This window comes from Camelus ferus, chromosome 2, assembly GCF_009834535.1.
Source record: "Camelus ferus isolate YT-003-E chromosome 2, BCGSAC_Cfer_1.0, whole genome shotgun sequence".
In the NCBI taxonomy this organism is placed as follows: domain Eukaryota; kingdom Metazoa; phylum Chordata; class Mammalia; order Artiodactyla; family Camelidae; genus Camelus; species Camelus ferus.
Genome location: NC_045697.1, coordinates 17,890,187 through 17,910,205, shown reverse-complemented (window position 1 = coordinate 17,910,205; position 20,019 = coordinate 17,890,187). Strand labels below are relative to the sequence as shown.

At 39.0% G+C, this 20,019-nt stretch overlaps 1 protein-coding gene and 1 long non-coding RNA gene across 2 annotated transcripts in view; both read right to left on the bottom strand.

Moving 5' to 3' along the window:
- PI4K2B (phosphatidylinositol 4-kinase type 2 beta) overlaps positions 1-10,027 on the bottom strand; it is a 35,678-nt gene extending 25,651 nt beyond the window's left edge. The window contains 3 exon segments of the mRNA XM_032495100.1: positions 821-957; positions 9,531-9,558; positions 9,560-10,027. Of these exon segments, the coding sequence (XP_032350991.1) occupies positions 821-957; positions 9,531-9,558; positions 9,560-9,838 (444 nt within the window). The 5' untranslated portion in view covers positions 9,839-10,027.
- A 7,944-nt stretch (positions 10,028-17,971) lies between these two features.
- The window catches only part of LOC106729739, a 48,755-nt gene continuing 46,707 nt past the window's right edge, over positions 17,972-20,019 (bottom strand). Inside the window, exon 5 of the long non-coding RNA XR_004325314.1 lies at positions 17,972-19,476. This is a non-coding gene — a long non-coding RNA (uncharacterized LOC106729739). The remainder of the gene's footprint in view (positions 19,477-20,019) is intronic.

Sequence of the window (20,019 nt, the reverse complement as noted above, 5' to 3'; positions counted from 1 at the left end):
GAAATAAAAATCTTATTGTAAGTATATGATTGTTTTATAAATGCAATAAAGTCTGAGTCACTAATGAAAAAGTCAACAAAAACAAATTAAGAAATCAAACTTGGAACTTAACATTATCTCCATATATATTTAAATTTCAAAAAAGACTATGTTTTAAAATACAACTTCAGTCTTTGCAAAAAATATTTGGATGAAATTATCATCTTTTTTCTCCTGAAAAAAGAACTGCTGGCTATGCATCATTCAGAAAGCTTTTAGAAATGATAATACATATTTTTGAAAAATTCTAGACAAAGTAGAACAAAATCCCATATCAACTTTTCCTTTCTGCCTTAGAATTATACTTTGGTTCATTTCACTTTGTCACATTCCAGTGCCTTCAAACTTCAGACTGCCCAGGCTCCTTCTGTTATAATGCTGGGAAAAAATGTTCTGAAGGTAAAATAAATCTTTGAAAAAAAAATCAAGCACTTTGAAATGATATTAAAAAGGTTCTGAAAGTTTAAACTTCTACTCTGCTTGGTTACTGTAAGGAAAGGACTTGTGAATATAAACCCAACAAATCTACAGCTGAATGTTAACATTCAATAAATACTTGAAACCATATTATTAATGAAACAGAAAACTATGACTTAAAATGAATAGCTCTATTTTTAAACAGTAGAGTCCTTTAGTTAAAAATAAACTGACATTTATTTCTGAAAAGAAGGTGCAATCAGATTTATTAGGAAAATATTTTCAGAAACTCACAATGACTTCACATTTAAATTAGTGTTTTCCAAAATGTCTGTTACATATAGTAGGTCTGGGAAATTCTCACCCTCTTAGGATCCTTCACAAAGTAACTTCCACTTGAACCTTGAGAGATTCTTTCTGGAAAAACTCCAAATTCTATTGCTTGCTCTGCTTTCAATATAATATCAGCAAATTCTGGATCATCCAAAAATGTATTCAACTCTGAAGAATCAACAATTATTGCATTAAGAAAATTAATGTTAACACAGAACATGAAGAAGAAAGACCAGTTATGAGAATGCCCGTGATATGGACCTGTGATATTGGATTAGGTTATTAGCATTAAGACATTTAGGTACAGAAAATGTATTGTTATGGGCTGGTTTGATGCTCCTTTTTTTTTCTCTAACCCCACTTCAAGCTTCAAATAATGCCACTTGGGAAAGAAGATCTCGGTTGAAATAATCACACTAATACCCTCCCAGTGACTGTGTTCTTCATCCTGCCTCAGCCTCTGTCTGTAGTCCTTCTTCAGACCTGTCATTCCCAACACCTGCAACTTCTCCATACTTTCCATTTCAAGCACCTTCTATTTTCCTACTTCATTCCCTCTCACACTCAGAGTCCAAAAACTCTTCCATCCCACTAGCACCCATAGCACTGATCTACCATATGCCATCAGGGTCTTCACCTACTTTGTGTCCCTACTTCCCTCCTTGGCCAGCTTACATTATGGTTAATCATCATACAGTCACTCTCTCCCCTCACCACCCTGCATCATGGTCACCTGGAAAAGCCCCAATCCTGGTAAAAACCAACCGTCTGCTGACTCTGCCTGTGCCCAGAGAGCTGAACCTGACTAGACAAACACCCACACACACACACACACACACACACACACACACACAATATGCCTCGTGTCTCCCTTTCAGTTCATCACCACAAACTTCAGGTGGCCCCTCATGTTGCCCAGGAAACATACCACATTCCTGTTAGAGACTGTTTATGACTCTCCAAAATACACCGAAGCCTTAACCCCCCAATGTGATCATACAAGGAGATGGATTCTTTGGGAAGTAATTAAGTTTAGATGAGGCCAAGAGGGTGGGGACCTCATGATGGGATTAGAGCATTCTCTCTCTCTCTCCCTCTGCCAAGTGAGTAAACAATGAGAAGGCTGCCAACTGCAAGCCAAGAAGAGAGCCCTTCCCAAGAACGTGGTCACCCTGGTGCCCTGATCTTGGACTCCTCAGCTTCCAGAACAGTGAGAAATAAATGTCAGTTGTTTCAGCTACCCAGGCTAGGGTATTTTGTTAAAGCAGCCTGAGTTATAAATAGACTGATAAATAGATATTCCCACTCTTCCAGAGAACTATCCCATACCCTCTCTTCTCCTCAAATTCCTAACCTTTCTTCCCTCTCAGCAGATGATCCAGCTTCCTATTTCAAGAAGAAAAGAGAAGCAATCAGAAAAAACTACCATCAGCGCACAGCACCGTAACCGCCCTTCCACATCCTCTGCCTTCTGCCAAGCTCTGAGATCAACTCCACTTTGCTGGTATACAGCAAACTGTCTTCTTCCTGACTACTCCAGGACATTTCTTCAGCAATTCTTTCCTGCATCACTATTTCCCTCTCTGCTGGAACATTTCCATTACCACATAAAGCATGCTGTAATTTTTCTCATTTTAAAACAAATCTCTTTTAGCCCCCAAAGTTCCCCTAGACACTCCCTCATTTCTTTGTTCCCTTTTATAACAGAAGAGCTCTATAATTACATTTACCATCTCCAATTTTCCTTCTCCCACTTTCTTTTGAACCCATTTCAATCTAGCCTCTGACCTGATCACTCCACTGATTTAATTTTTGTCAGAGTACATAGTGACCTCCACTTTGCTAAATTCAACCTCAGACCTTATCCTCCTTGACCAACACCACCATTTCATTCTGTTGGTTACTCCCTCCTCCTGAAAATATTTTCTTCACTTGGCTTTCAAGATGTCACTTCTCCAGGTTGTCTTCCCATTTCATTGGCTCCTCTTTTTCAATCTCTTGCTGACTCATTTTCATCTCCCTGACTGTCTAAACTTTGGAATGCCCCAGGCTCTGTTCATGGTCCTCTTCCCTCCCTTATAAGCACTGACGACTCCCAGATTTGTACCTCAAGCCTGGATTTCTGCCCTGAACCCCTGACTACTGTACTCAGCATCTCAACTTGGATGTTTTAGTAGACAACTCAAACTTTACTACCCCAAACTCCAGTCCGCATTTCCTCTTGACTGCTTCACTCCCAGTATCCCTATTTCAGTTACTGGCAACTCCAAATCTCCAGTTGCTCTTGCCAAAAACCTTGGAATCATCCATGATCTCACTCTCTTCTCCCACATCCAATCCATCAGTAAGTTGTGTGGCTCTACTTTAAATAGATATCCTAAATCTAACCACCTCTTGCCATCTCCATTCCTTCTGTGTGATTAAAGTCACTATCAACTCTAGCCTAGATTGTTGCCAAAGTCTCCTAACTGGTCTCCTCCCTATACTCAGCCATGCCCTCCCCATACTCAACAGAGAAGCTATAGTCATCCTATTCAAATGTAAGTCAGATCATGTCACTCTTTTGTACAAAACAGCCCAGTGTTTTTCCACCTCACTCAGAAAAAAAAGTCCAAGTCCTTATACTGGCCCCCAAGACCCTACCCAATCTTCCCTAGCCTGCATTTTATTTTTCTGGTTAGCACTTATCACCTAACATATTAAATAACTTATTTATTTTCTCAGCTCCAAGAAGATATGGATTTCTTTCACTGGTATATGACCAGAACTTTTACAATTCCTGGAACATAAGAGGCACTCAATAAACATTTGTGGAATTAATAACTGATCATTTAAAGTGGTAGGAAAAAAGTGGTAGACAAGCCAAAAGTTATTCACATTTTACTTTGAAAGGCATTTAAATGCTATTACATGTATTCAATCTTTTGAAAATTCAAACTATAACCTTTCCTTAATTTAAAATTTGCTTTAATTCAGACATAAATTAAGACTACTATCTACTAACTTTTAAAATTTTGTGGTGAGAAAAATACTAGAAAAAAGGCCCTTGGGCATACTTAAAAGAATAAATAACTATGTCTATACAACTGATACGCTTATTCCAAATCATTATTATCTATTCCATGGAAATTCATAAGAATGAAGGGAGAAACTCTGTCTTTCTTGTTCACTGTGTATCCCTAGCACCTGGAAGAGGGCTCAGCATTTGGCAGGTTCTTAGCAAACATTTAAATGAATAAATATAGTATTATTTACGTGCCAAGTTGTGCCAATAATCATCATCATTAGTCAAGTGATAGTTCTTCTAGGTCAGGGCTCTTAACGCCAAGGAAGAATCTGAAAAGTTATTTATTTCAACTTTGCTCCCAGTTCTGGTACACTTTCTATAATTCACCATCAGCAGGTGGTCTTTGGGCCAATGTTTAAACATTTTCAAAGAGAGATCACTCCTTTTTTTTTTTTTTTTAACATTTTTTTATTGAGTTATAGTCATTTTACAATGTTGTGTTGATCACTTTTTTAATGTTTCACTTGTTTGAAAACAAATATAAACTTGTTTCTTCTTCAGAAATTGGTTCTCCTGCAGTTTAAACCAATGCCCTAGACCTGCCATCTGGAGTAAAACAAAAGTACTTACTCCTCTCTTCCCAGGGATAGCCCTTCAAATAGCTGAAGATCATTTCATGGTTCCCTAAGTCTCCTCTATTCTCTGCCTCCTTCCATATGGAAGTATTTTCAGGCTTTTCAGCATCCAAGTTGCCCTCCTGTTTCATGCCTCAGCTTTTCAATGTGCTTCCTTAAAATACAGTCTCCAGAATCAAGCAACCCATTGCAGAGAATAGAGACATCTCTCAGTCCTGACACTATACGAAAAAAAGAGCACTCTAGCATTACACTTGTCGTTTAGGAGTCCTGGCATACTACTAACTTATACTGAAATGGCTAAACTCTTGGACCACTCTTGGCCTCTCCCAACATGCACTTGGGCAGTTCTTTTGGAAACTACGTGCAGACTTTGACGTTAGTATCAGATGTTATCAAATTGCTTTATGGGTTAAGCTTTATGAGTTCATCAGAGAACCTGCCTTTGTTACTCTCCTGGAGCCCAGGATCATACTCTGAATACTTAATAATTCAGCTTCAACCAAAATCAGATCAGGACCATTCCTACAAAATCAGTCAGGATGTTCTCAATCCCTTTTTCTTTACCTGGTCCCTTATTGAGCAACTCTTTTGGATAAATGAAAACTGGCATTCTCTGAAGATAGCCTGGATTTACCATCACAATCCAGAAAGGCACTTAAAGGACAACTGTTTCTATCTAATTACAGCCAGAAGACAAAACAAAACTATATACAACTATTCTAAAATCCAAGTAATTATTTTTCAGTAGATGATTCTTCTTTCTGACTTTTAACTCACAAATACATTCTACAGATTTCTTTGTTTTAGTCACTTAAATGTACATTCAGCAATGAGTTTAAATTTGGAGAACACATACTAAAGTTATGCCACTTCAGGACACAAGTGCTGTAGCGATCTGGTTTGAAGGTTTGTTGTCATTGGTTTGGTTTTTAATAGCTGAGGGACTTAATTACCTGTATTTTCTTTAACATTTTTTCAGTTAAAATTAATTTCACCCCTTTTAAGAAATAAACTATGAGATTTTGATTTGACTCTGTATCAAAAAATATTCAAATTTTCTAAGGAGAATCTCAGTTCTACCTCTGTAAATATCCTTTGGGACTCCTCTCAGAAGCAGCAGTGGCCTTCTAGTCAAGTTCCAGTTCTATTCAAGCTCCTCTCTTTTCACAAGACATCCAGTCCACCCTCTGAAACTTTGCCCATGCTGTTCTGATATATATGCCAAGTTTCCTTCCTATGGCTGAGTCTTATCCATCCTTCAACTCCATCTGAACACTTGCAATGCTATAACAGAATGATCTAAGTACCAGGAGGGCAGAGATCTTTGTTTTGTCCCGTGATATATGCCAAGTGCTTAAAACTGTACCTGGCACATGGTAGGCCCTCAATAAATTTGAGAATTACTTATTAACAAAATTTTAACCACACTTAAGGATTATTACTGATCCTTTGGTAAGTAGAAACTAAAAATGGATTGAGAACCCACTTATAACCTTTTATATTTAATTTTATAAAGTTGCATGGTAACTTATCAAGTTCTCATTTCAAATAAATAAATCGAAATGAATAAATCTTACCCACTGGCCAAAATATTTTCTAAAAAGAAAAGTAGCTGGCTCACAAGTCTGGTGATCTTAACCCCTGCCTCAGGGTTTCCAGTGCTATTCATTTCCAAGTCTCAAATTGGATACTTCCTCTGCTAAATCTTCCCTGGCCCCCAGGTCCACAGCACAGCTCAACGGAACCTTCAGCTTTCCCCATCCAAGCATATATATCCTCTATTAGAACTGTTTGGTTACAATGTTACGTGGGGACAAGGCTGGTGACTGGACAACCATTTGACATCTGGCCACCAGTTTCCCCATGGCCTCGATTTCCACTAGCACCAAGTAGGCACTGAAACATCTGCTGAATGATGGGTCTCTGCAGCAGATGGAAAACAAAGAATACGTGTGTCCTAATTACTGCTTGAGGAATAATCTCCATCACACTGCTGCTCACTACCTCTCAAAAGCTCAGCTATGGAGGACTGTCAAGATCCATGGGGTATCTACTTGTCTAGTACCTCCCTCTAAATTTAGCCAGGTTATCAGCATATTGAATCTAGACCCAGCAATACTGACAGCACCACCCACTAGAATTACTTCTACTGAAATGAACTTCAGGGAAGTTTTAAGAAAAACTCCTATGAAATTCATCACTTGTATTACAAATATATTACCTAGCATACAGTCTCTTCTCCAAAAGGATACACAACAGGTTAATCTCAGTTTTGTTTTTGTTCAAATAATCAGTCTGTTTTAACTTTAGGAACACAGTGACTGTGTTTCTCTCAAGTAGGCTGCTCAGTAATCTTAAAAGTCAAATTTGTGGGCTGCCTATACCAAGTGTGTGATGAACATTTTGTGCACTCTTATTCTGGCCTCCATCTCATTTATTCCATTATCCTAATTTCCCACTCTCATCTTTCTTCCTTACTTTTAAATGATTTTATTTTGTTTGTACATTTTTAAGCCACCATGAATCAATAAATACACACTTTCTTTTACTTTGGTAGCTCTTTGTGAATTCTAATGCCATTCTCTAATTGTCAGGTTCTCCAACAAAATTGGTAAGTGCTTCTGGTTTGTATTAACTGGGACCTTGAAGAAGTCACTTCACCTCTCTGCACTTCGTTAAAGTGAGAATAAAAAACAGTGCTCACTTCATGGAGTTGGTTATAAATTAATACATGTGAAATGCACAGAACTATGCCCTGCAGGTACTGTTTTGTGGGTATTAACTATTATCAACTTCACTACCCTCCAACTCACTGATTAAAATGACAGCTAGATCTAGAAATGCCACTAATCCTTCTACTTTGACACTGATCTAACAATACTATGGTTTATGCTGGTTCTAGACTTTGTCACATGCTTTGTTCAAGTAAAGATAACAGACATGACATTCTTCCACTGGCTAAAGTACATATAGCTCCTGTTCACATAAACAAAATAGTTAAGCATCGTAAATGATGTTAGTATTAATCGAAAGGTAAGAATTTCTTGGAACTAGAGAAGTTGGCTTCATAGAAATTGGTGGTAAAGGACAAAGGAAGTTAATGGACTCATTAAAAAATAATTAAACTTAATTATCAGGTTAAAAAAATCATGAAATTTTAGGAGAATGGTTTGAAATTTTAAAAATAGTTTTACAATTCAAAACTATTTTTAAATCCATTAAAAATAAAGCCTCCATAATAAGTAAACAGAAGTTAATTCTGAAACACTTGCAGATCTACAGCAAAATGGAAAAAATGCAGGACGTGAAAGAACAAAGCTCAGTCCCGGCTTTACCACTTCCTGGATCTTGACTTCGGTTTACCTCTTAAGTTTATCAGCTACTACTCATTACAGTTTTAAGTCAGTTTTAATCCTCATACCCAGCATAAGGGTGAATAACAGCTAACTTGCTGTGCTGTTGTGAGAATTAATGAAATATATGAAAAAAGATCTTAGCAAACTGTAAAGTCTGATATAAATAAGTTATCACAATTTTAAAAGGCTGGAATTCTAATAAAATCCATTTTGTATTCTGAATATTATATTCTACCCCCCCTTTTACCTTTTCTAGCCTTAATATCATTTGTCTACAAAACCCAACTTTCATAGAATAAATGCAATTTCAAGGTTTTAGACTCTTTTAAAATCTAGCTACATAGGTAAATTTGGAGTAGCAAAGGGCAAGCTAGGATCTTAGTTACTTCACAAACCAGAATTCTAGGTAATACAAACCCAGATTATCGATGTAGCTAGGTGACTGTGGATCTGTTTGTGATCTGGTTCCATCTTCATGTTAAATGTTGTACTGTCTATGCATCCAAAAGCTAACATTATAATGGTAGCTAGCCAACCTGTATGTCAGACCAATTTGCTAAAGCTTTATTCATTAAAGTCCACTTCCTGCGGGCCTCTCTGGTTTATTCACTCTAGAATGTTTGACTGTAAGTCCAACTACAACTAGAATAACTTATTCTACCCAAAGTTCTTTAAATTGTAGAAGGCCTATTAGCGTACTAGTAGCAGAACATGTAAAATCTAAGGACTCCAGAAAAACTAAGCAGCATTAATGGAAACTACATTTTCTGTGCCTTGTCTTTACGCTGTCATGCATGGACTGATGTTCCAGGCACAGTGCACGCATCACCTCATTTAAACCACCCTTACCACCAGCAAGAAGGTGTTACGACCATTTTACATCTAGCCTGTTTCATCTCTACCTAGGACTCTTACAACGCTATTCTATTTTACTATCAAATTAGCCTAATTGGACTCCACTATGCCAAATAAACTGGATTTATCAACAAATATCCATGCCTGCAGTCAAATGCCTAAATTTTACTCTCAACATCATTTCAAATATCCTCTTTTTCACCTGATATTGTCAGTCTGCTCAACAGTGAAAAGGTTTTTCCTTTGTAAAGTATAAAAGTATAAATGACTCAAGAAAGAAAACTTTGCAAGAGAGAGGGCAGGTACGGAAATTTAACTGCCTCTGCCCGCTCTGGCTAACGTCACTACAACATTTTATTTTAAAAGTTTTTGAAACGTGTCCCAGTGGCAACCGGATATTCTTGCTTTCCCTCTCTCAGCATGGCATCCACCTTGCAAACTCTCGGGGAACTTTCTTGATAGTTCAGTGTTCTTAATCCAAAACTCAAGTCCAAACTTGAGCAAACAACTTACGTTATTTTAGTGTTAAGTTTCCTGTCTGATCCCAAAAGTTTAGGCTCGCTTTTAGGGGAGGCCTCAAGGATCAGAGTTTAATGACAACCCTGGGCCTTGGGTGAAGTGGCATGTAGCCCCCGGAAAAGATGCGAGTAAACCCGGGAGCAGAAGAGGAAGGCTAGGCTTCCAAGGTGTGAGCAGGGGCTGGCCCCTGGCCTGTGCGCCGGCCGGGATACCTGGCGGACAGCCTTTGCCAGCAGGCAAGGGCTAGCGGAGACGGAGAATGGAGCAGGGGGCAGGGACGCGAGAAGGCGCGTGAATGGGGGGCTGAGCGGCGGCGGCGACAGGCGCTCAGGAAAGGCGCGGAAAAAGGGATGAGCCGGGTCGCACCTGAACCCACGGGGCGGTTCCGATCCAGGATCGGTGGGCGAGCTCCGGAGGCGCCCCAAACCCAGGGAAGGGGAGGGAGACGCATCCCCAGGCCGGAGCAGCAGTTCCTCGTCGCTGGCCTGGCCACGGGAGGCCGCGCCCTCGTCCCCGGCAGCCTTCACCTGCCTCACGGCACTCCCCGGCGCGCTCTTCCGCGGCTCGGCCCAGGCGATCCGCGGCAGCAGCGGCTCCCGCTCCTCGTCGTCCTCCTCCTCCAGGCTCCCGCCGCCCGCGGATGCCTGCCTCCCGGGCTCCAAGGGCTCCGCCATGGCCTCCCTCGGTGCCCTCCGGGACGAGACCCGCTCAGAGAAGCCGGGCGTACGGGTCTGGCCTCGGCATCACGGAGGACCGGAGCCGCTGGGTCCGAGCGAAGGCCCCTCACTTGCGCGCTGTCCCGCTTGGCGCCCGCGGGGCGGTTACCCGGCCCGGCCGCCAGCCGCGCCCCACCTCGCGCCAACCCCGCGCCTGCGCGGAAGGGCAGGGGCGGCGGGGGCGGGGGCGGGGTGGGAGCGGGGGACGCGGCGCGCAGGGCGGGGGCGCACCTGCCTTCCAGGGGACCTGGAAGACGCGAGGGTGCTGTTACTCCTCGCGGAGCGCTAGGGTGGGAGAAGTTAACTTACCTCTGCAGAGGTGTCCCTCTCCAACCCAGGTCGGCCCCTCCCTCCCTGCAGAATTGTCTCCTAGTTTACCACAACCTATGCCTATATATTTTCTTGTATGACTGTTTAACATTCGTTTCCCTGTCAGAAGTTCATGAGGGCCAGGACCTTGTCATTTTTCAGACATTCCTGATACTGGGAGTTTGCATTTTCTTTCTCTTCTTCTGACTAATCTAGCTAGAAGTTTACTCAAATTTTTAATTTTTTCAAAAAGCCATCTTATGATTCCATTGATTATCTGTTCTCTACTTAATTGACTTTTGCTCTTTATTATTTCCTTCTTCCTACTTATTTGAGATTTGATTTCGTCTTCTTTTCTAGTTACTTGGAGCAGAAGATTACATTATTGATTCTGGTCTTTTCTATTTTTTTTTTAATATAAGCATTTAAAGCTATGCATTTCCCTCTAAGCCCTGCTTTATCTGCATTCCACAATTTTTGATACGTTGTGCTTTCATTTTCATTCAGTTCAAAATACTTTTAAGTTTCCCTTATGATTTCTTAATTTGACTCACTTATTTGAAGTGTTTTTTAATTTCCAAAAATTCAGGGGTTTTTCTATATATTATTTTTTATTGCAGTATAGTTGACATAAAACCTTATATTAGTTTCAGGTGTAAACACATACACAGTACAACACAACACAGTGATTAATATTTATGTGTACTGCAAAATGATCACTAGATATTATTACTGACTTTTAATTTAATTCTGTTGTGTCCAGAAGAGACACTATGATTTCAACCTTTTGGAATTTATTGAGACTTATTTCATAATCCAGCATATTATCTGCCTTAGTGAACATCCCATGTGCATTTTTAAAAGAATGTGTATTCTGCAGATGAGTGGTTATATAACTGTCAATTATTTCTATAAAAATCAGTTAAGTATTGATAGTGTTATTCTAATCAACTATATCCTTATGGATTTTTAAATTTAGTTCTATTACTCACTAAGAGAGAATATTACACTTACAGTGATTGTGGATTTGTCTATTTCTTCTTTTAGTTTAGTGAGTTTTGCCTTTATGCATTTTGAAGTTGTGTTACTAGGTGCATATATGTAGGACTTTTATGTCTTCTGTTAGGCTTTCAAGTCTTCCTGATGATTTAACCCTTTCTTTCTCCTTTTTTTCTTTCTTTCTTTCTTTTATAAACTTTCCCTCCTTATCTGTCTTAATACTCCTGGCTTGAATTCTACATTATCTGATATTAATATAACCACCCCACCTTTTTTAATGTTTACTGTTTGCCTGATAAATCTTTTTTCCTTTTCTTTTTATTCTATTTGTGTCTTTAATATGTCTGTATCTCTTGTAGAACACTTGTAGTTGGTTCTTGATTTAAAAAAAGAAAAATCCAGTCTGATAATTTCTGCCTCTTGGAGTTTTTAGTCTATACATTAAATATAAGATTAATGTAGTTGGATTTAGGTCTACTGTTGTTTGCAATTTGTATTCTATTTGTTTCATCCCTTTTTTGTTCTTCTGTTCCTCTTTTCTTGCTTTCCTTTTGAATTAATCAATATTTCCTTATATTTCATCTTAATTCCTCTATTGACTTTCTGTGAAACTTCTTTACATTAATTTTTAGTGCTTACCCTAGCACTTACTCTATGCATCCTTAAATTGTCTCAATGTACATGGATCTCATATTGTAGTAACTGATGTAAAGTGAACATTGCAAAAGTGTATTTCTGTTTATTCCTCCATCCTTTATGTTCTTGTTGTTATATATATATTAGACTTATATATGTTTAAATACAGTGAATAATGTTTGCCGTGAACAATCACGTCTTTTAAAGGAATTTTTTAAATGTGTATTCTTTTCTATTTACCCACATATTTACCATTTCCAGTGCCCTTTATTCTTTCCCATAGATCCGAGTTTTCATCAACTATCATTTCCCTTCCCTTTGAAGAATTTTTTTAAAGCATTCCTTGTAATGCATATCTGCTGGTGATAAGTTCTGTTTTCATTTATCAGAAATTATCTTTATTTCACCATCATTTTCAAAGAATATTTTCTCTGGATACAGAATCTGGATTGATGTTGCCCCCTGCCCCCACCTCCAAGTTCGGCTCTAAAAATATGATTCCATTGTCCTCTAGACTTCACTGTTTCTGAATCATGTCCCTCTGCTGACCCACCCAATTTGTATTATGTCATTTTTCTCTAGCTGCCTTTAAGAGTTTTTTCATTATCTTCACTTTTTAAAATAATTTGACCATGACGATCATCAGGTGAATTTCTTCTTATATATCCTGCTTGGGTTTTGCTGGGTTCCTTAATCTGTGAGTTCATATATTCCATCAAATTTGGTGAAATCTCAGCCATTATTTTTTCAAAAAATTTTCTGCCCCATTCTCTCTTCCCTTTCTTTCTGTGATTCCTATTGCATGTATGTTAAGACTCTTTACTATTATCCTAAAAGTCAGAAGGGCTCTGATCTTCTTTTTCAATAGTTTTTTCTCTGTTTTTCAGATCGAATAATTTCTCTTAATCTGTTTTTAAGTTTACCAACCCTTCAGCCATTTCAAATTAGCTGTTAAGCCCCACCCCATGAATTTTTTATTTCAAATATTCTACTTTTTAGTTCTAGAATTTCCATTTGTTTCTTTTTTTAGAGTTTCTATATCTCCACTGAGATTTTCCATCTGTTAATTAATTGCGACCATGTATTTTTCAAAGACCTTAAATACATGTAAAATAATAACTCTTTAAAAGTCTTTGCTAAAGGGAAGGATATAACTCAGTGGTAGAGTGTGTGCTTAGCATGCACGAGGTTCGATTCCCATTAGAAAAAAGTTTTTTTAAATAAATAAGAAAAATAAAAGAAAACAGGAGATACGAGGCAAGCAAGGATTTTTTTTAAAAGCTGTGCAACAAGCACAAACCACAAAGGAAAATATGGATATATTTGGCTGCATTAAAAACAATTTAAAAAATTTTTAAGTCTTTGCTAATTTTTACATCTGAATCATCTTGGAGTCACTTTCTATTGACATATTTTTCTCTGGACTATAAGTCATACTTTCCTATTCCTTTATATATATGTTAATTTTTATTGTATTGTTATCTTCCTCTGATGAATGTTGATGTATTCTAGTAAGTAGTTAATTTGTACCCCATGCACATAGAGTTCAGGTGTGAACCAAGGATTTAGGTAGAGTGTATGTGTAGATTTTGGAGTGCTTTGCTTCTATTACTCCTTTCTTTCCAGGATTTCCATCCTCAACTTCCAGCTGCTCTGAGAACCCCAGGCTCCATCCTTTAATTCCTGTCCATTAAGATTGTGGCTTTCTGAATTCCAGCTGACTTTCACAGTGCAGACTGAGTAGTGCCCCTAGATAAAAAGATGTATGAACATAAATCATATTCAGTGCATTTCAGTTCTTTGCAGAGTGTGCATCCCTTCAAATTCTGCCTGCCTGCCAGCCTTTGGTTATATTCCATCATCTTCAAATAATTGCTTTTATATTTTATCCCATATATAACTTTTATCTATAAAAGGATTAGTCTGATATAACCTCCTATGGCATATTTTTATGGAAATGTATCTTTTAGTGAGATGAATGGTGCTATTTTTTGTCTATAGTTCACATGTTAGTAGAGGAATATTAATTATTGCTAGATAAGTCACGATTCAGCATTAGTTCTATTTGTAGTTTCAATTTTTATAGACATAAACACTGAAAAAAATATTTTCAAATAAATAGATGATTATGGTGAATGCTTTGTAGTAGCAATGCCACTCAAATCTTTGATCTTTCAAAATATATGCTAAAAGTCATGTAGTACTCTATTATCAAAAATTATTTTTTATGATCTATCATCAGGCAATTCATTTAGGTCCTCTTTTGTTAGAGTTATTCACTTTCTCAATTTCTGGGAAGTATACCAAAAAGGCTCTTTGGAAGACTTATCAGTTGTTAATAATTGTACTGTAACTCTTTCATTTCAAGGCACTTTATTTTTTAACTCGGTGTTGACAAAATAAAAATATTAACATTTCTATAGGCCTTTGGCAATACAATATCATTTATTAAAATGCTTTTATCTTATCATGAGCTTTAAACATATTTTTGAGAGTTAAGAATTTTACTCTGCAGATTTGGCTCATTCGATGTATGTAAAACATCTAACTTAAAAGTTGATTGGTAAAGCCAACGTTCATTATCAAGTCAATCAGCGAAAGCAGACTTTTTTTCAATTCACATAAACACGTTAAAATATATACCAGTGTCAAGATAGCAGTTTTAAATTCTAAGGCTCTGCTGCCTTCACTATTTCTCAGATCTTTCTTAACTTGTTCCTGTGGAATACTTCCTTAGGAGTCCATTCTTTGAAAGTAGTCAGGGTTTAAAAGATGCAAGATCTTTAAATGAAACTTGTCATCACTCTTACAACCTCACTCTAGTGACACCTATGTATTCAGAACATCCTAACACAGGCCTAAACGCGCCATGTCCAATGTCACCATCACCTTTGAAATAATGCTCCTTTAACAGGAAAAGACACGAAGCACTGCTGCTACCTTCTGAGGCTTTTGTTAATGGAGGATTTGCCAACACCTGTATTTCTTTGTTAGTAGGCTCAAGTTTTTTACATCCCAGAACAAGGAGCTATTGGAAGATTCAAGATAGTCTTTCCAGTTCCAACAAGTGTACTACATTTCAGTTCTGCCACTAACCACCCAGAGTTAGCACAGATGCCACGAGTTAAGGGGTCAGTCCTCTGTGAGACTGCCCTTACTCCAGATGCCAGATGCATTTTAAGGGGTCCCCAGGCCAGCCCCATTTGTGACCAACTGGCTATAACTGGGGGTGGGGGGGGAGGACGGGGGTTGTGCGTGACCTCTTTGGGTTCTATAATTTGTTAGAATGACTCACGGATCTCAACAAAGATCTCAAGGTTTTTGCCTTAGTAGAGATTATGATGAGATGGAATTTACAGATAAATAGGCAGTTGTAATATGTATGCTAAGAGCCATGTGGAGGAAGTACAGGCTGCTATAAGAGCATATAAGAGGGGCCAAGATCAGAAAAGGGGGTTAAGAAAGAGAATAAAGGGGTAGGGAAGCAGCTTGGCTGGAGTAAAATCCAATCTGAAATTTCTGATCTCTTTTTTTTTCCCCTAGCAATCTAGCTGCTGCTTTTGGCTGGGAAATAGACATTCAGGCAAGGCTTCACAGGGCAGGCGAAATTTAGGTGGATACTTGAGGGATGAGAAAGAGCTGTTTATGGAAAGAATGGGGGGAAGAGCAATCCTGGCAGATGGGAAAGCTTGAGCAAAGGCCCTGAGGAGTTCTTGGTGCATATTAGGCACTGGAGAGCTCCCACAAGCAGAGTGGAAGAGAGTCAGTGGTGAGACAGGGAAACAAGACACTGAGTCCAAGAGGTGGTCCAGGGCCTCACTGTGTGTTGTCTTTCAATACAAATCTCATACCAAGAGTTCCAGCCCTTTGCTGAAGGTCCTGACCACCTCTCCACTCTCTGGCTAGAACCCAAGGAGTGGAGAATGACACAAGATAAGATTAGAGGTTTAGGGGATTTATGAGGCTGGGCTATGTGAGATGGAGTTGAGTTTGGCTTTAATTGGAAAGTCAGTGAGTCCATAGCCCTCCTGAAACAATAAGAACTTTTGCTTTAAAGGGACATTTTAAACAAATGTTCAATTCTTCTAAGAAATGAACTCACATAACCATATAACTCTTGAAGATTAATCTTAATCTTAGATGCATGTACATGCACTGAATGTTTTTGGAAATATACATAGAAAAGTGGTAACAGTGATCAACTCTGGAGAGGGAATGGGAGATTGGAGATCGGGGTGGGCATGAAATCTGCTTTTCTCTCTATATACAGTGGTGGGACCACGGGGTGACTTGGTGATACTGGTTGGGCTCCATTAGCAACCCTCCCTCCAGGGCACCCCAAATGATCATTATTTTCACCCCCCTAAGTAGCATCCTTACTTAGCGAACTTGGATTTAAGAAAGTTTCCTGGTGTTGACTGAAAAAAATAAGCATAACCTAAAGTTGAGAATTATGTTTTATTTGGGGAATTAATGAGGACTTAAGCCTGGGATATAGCCTCTCAGAAAGCTCTGAGAGACAGTTAAAAGAGATAAGGGAGGAGCCAGGAAATATGTGAGTTTTTGCAAAACAGTCAAACAAACAAAACCCACCCCCCAAAACAAAAACAAAAACAAAAAAGTAGTCGAACATCAAAAGATTACTGCTAATTAAAGAAAAAGCAGACATCTCGAGTGAGTGAATTTAATGCCTTTCTATTTATGGGAAGATGCAAGAGTCTCCACTTAATGAAATTATTCCTTTGATGTTCACCTTAACTGTGGCCAGTATCCTGTTTTTTTCCATCCTTAATCCCCTCAAGGTATACCTACAGAGGTGGCTGCAGTGGCTGATGGCTTGATGGCTGCAGTAGTCTTCGTTTACTGATATGGCAGGCAGCATTCTTTGTCCACACTAGTTCCTCCATTCATTCAACAAACAAATGGTGCCAAGTGTTATTGTAGTGCTGGGGAGAGAGGAGAGACTACAACTCTGTTCTCATGAGGCTTCCATTCTCATGGAGAAGACAAAAAATAAAAAGTAGCCAGTGGAATATTAGAATGTGAAATAATGACAAACGTTGTGAAAAAGAGTAATGTGGGATGAGGAGTACAGAATGATGTGGTGTGAATGGGTGGGTGCTATTTCATACAGGGTGATTGTAGTGGGTTGGATGGTGGTCCCCCCCCCCCACCAAAAATATGTCCATGTCTAATCCCCAGAACCTGTGAATGTTACCTTATTTGGAAAAAAAAAAGTTTTGCTGATGTAATTAAGTTAAGGATTTGGGGATGATATCATCCCAGATTATCTTAATTGGCCCTAAATCCAATGACAAGAATGATTATGAAAGAAAGGCAGAGGGAAGTTTGAGACAGAAGACACATATGGAGGCAGATGTGAAGATGAGACACAGATTGGAGTGATATGGCCACAAGCCAAGAAATCCAAGGAACGCCAACAGCAGCAAGAAACTACTGCAACAGGCAAACACTCAGAATTGACAGGCTGGAGGTTGACAGGGACAGCTATTAGGCTATCTGAGAGAAGACTGTTCCAAATACATGGTTACTTCTAAATCCCTTCTATATGAAAATTCTAGAGCTTCTACTTCTGTATATGTTTCTGTACTGTTTTAATTTTGTGTGTGTGCTTTTACTAAAAAGTGACTAAAATGATTTTAGTACATTACAAGGTTTTTACCGCAATGGGGAAAAAATAGAAACAAGAACTACTTAGGTGAAAGTTTTAATTAGATGTGGTTGATTTTCAAGGTTATGATTCAACTGAAATACCACATGTAAGTATGGAAAACAGAAAGAACACTAGCCTTTGAGCAAATCTGATAATAGCCACTTAGATGATAATCTGTATCGCCTTTGTTTAGCTGGCTGCAGTGGACTTTTGCTTCGTGGGTAATCTATTATTGCCTGGAGGAAACACAAATATCCTCTAGATGAGCCCTCCGACTTTGCATTCTGCTCCACTTCAATATGCTCATGTATATGTTGTGACTTGAATACAGATATATTAAAATAAAACTTAATTCCCAGTTTTCTGTCATTTCCCAAATTTATCTCATAGTAGTACAGATCTTGCTTTAAGCAGAACCTGTTCCCAAAAACTTATATGCATCTGAAATGCTTGTGAAACAAATGCTGCTTTAATGCGGTAATAATGAAGGCTACAGTTTATTGAGAACCAGATGCTATTCCACATGCTTTGAGTTTATTAGCACACACACCCTCACAACAACCCACTGTGGTGGGGGTTCTTATTACCCTCTTTTTGCACATGCAGAAACTAAGGCCTATACAGGTGAAGTGATTTGTCCCAGATCACCCGGATGTCAGTGGCAGGGTTAGTGTTGGAACACTGGCAGCCTGGCTCCACCCTGTTAGCCGTTCTATCATACAGCCTTTCTTCACTTAGGAAACCAATGGAAGGTTCTTTCTAAATCACAGTTCTGATTATTGTTACTAGTTTCTAATGTCATCCCATTGCTCACCAAAACCAAAATAAACCTAAAAATTTACCATATAATAATTGTAATTTACCATGTAATTCCTCCCACAGTCTGGGCTCCAACCTCTGACATCAACCCTGTATTACACCCGTCCCAGCTACAGCCATCCTGAACTTCTCCCTATTTCTAGAACCAGTTATTTCATGCCTCTGACTTTATTCTTGCTGACAGGATATCCCTACCTTCTTCATCACTTGGTCAACATCTACTTGACCTCTAAATCCCAGTTTAATGTCAATTCCTTTGGAACATTGTCTTCACTTTCTTAAGCAGAGATCATCATGTCTCTGTCCTGTATTCTCCCCAGATCCTTGCTCTGACTTCCTCCGATGGCGCCTCTCCCACTGAGGTTTAATTATTTCTCTATTCAAAGGTGCTGTGAAACCGTGAGGCCCTTGTAGGGAAGGATGTGATGTTCTTTGCTTTTCTCTCACTCCCTCCAGTTCCTAGGAGAGTGACTAGAACATGCTGTGTGCTTGACAAAAGTTTTATAAATTCACGAACAAATGAATGAATAGGTAAAATTATACTTAAAGGAGTTCTGTAAACAAATTTTGTAATGAAAGCCATCAGCCCCCCAACTTCTCTTTGGTAGGATTAATATTTGGTAGGACAAATGTCACTATGAAAGCCTGGGTTGGGAGGTCCCCAAGGGCATCCCCAGGTTTGATGATTCACTAGGAGGACTCACAGGACTCAGCAGATAGTCATATTCACATCTGTGATGTATTACAGTGAAAGGATACAAAGCAGAATCAGCAAAGGGGAAAGGCACCTGAGACGAAGATGGGAGGAAACCGGGCACTTACTTCCAAGAGCCCCCTCCCAGTGGAGGCAGACGGGATGTTCTTACCTCCCCAGACTACACATTGTGACGACACATGTGAAATGTTCTCTACCAGGGAAACTCCTTAGCTACTCAGTGTCCGTGGTTTTAATTGGGGCTGGTCATGTAGGCATCCTCTGCCTAGCATCTACTGAAATTCCAGATCCCCAGAAACAAGGCAAGAGTTCAGCATAAACCATATGGTTTGCACATTTCAGGCACAGTGAATTACTCTTATCTGAAAGGGTGGGAACCCTCCTGAAATCCAGGTTCCCAGGTGTCAGCCAAGGGCCATGATGACCTCTTCAGGATGATCAGAGCTGCCAAAAGAGAAGAAGAGCTTCCAAATGAAAGGACACATCTCAGCAAGAAAAGAGGGAAAGGGCTGGTCAGCCCCATGCTTCAGAATCAACAGGAAGGACAGTAGCCTAGCTCCTCAGGGGACACCTCAGAAGAGAGTTAAGCCAGGAGTTGCCAGATTTTTCTTTTCCAAAATTCTGGCTGGGGATTGGGATGGGTTTATGTGACACAAGGCTACGGTGGTGGTTAAAAATAAAGGTACCTGATTAAAATGTTTTGGTACTTCCAATTTGTGCAATTTATATTATTTTTAGGAAACACTGAAAAAAAATTTATAATTGTATAGAAGTATACAATTCAATTTTTCTTTGTTTTTTTGTTTGAACAGATAGAAAACAAACAAACAAAAAAACCCCAAGTGCCAATTTAATTGCACGCGCTAAATAAATCCAGGCACCAGAGAGAGTACAGGAACTGTGGTTTAAGTGTCATGAACCTTGTAATTTCCCCCACACTCTTAACTTGTGTGGTTGCCTGTCTGTCTGTAGTAATCACTAAAAAAG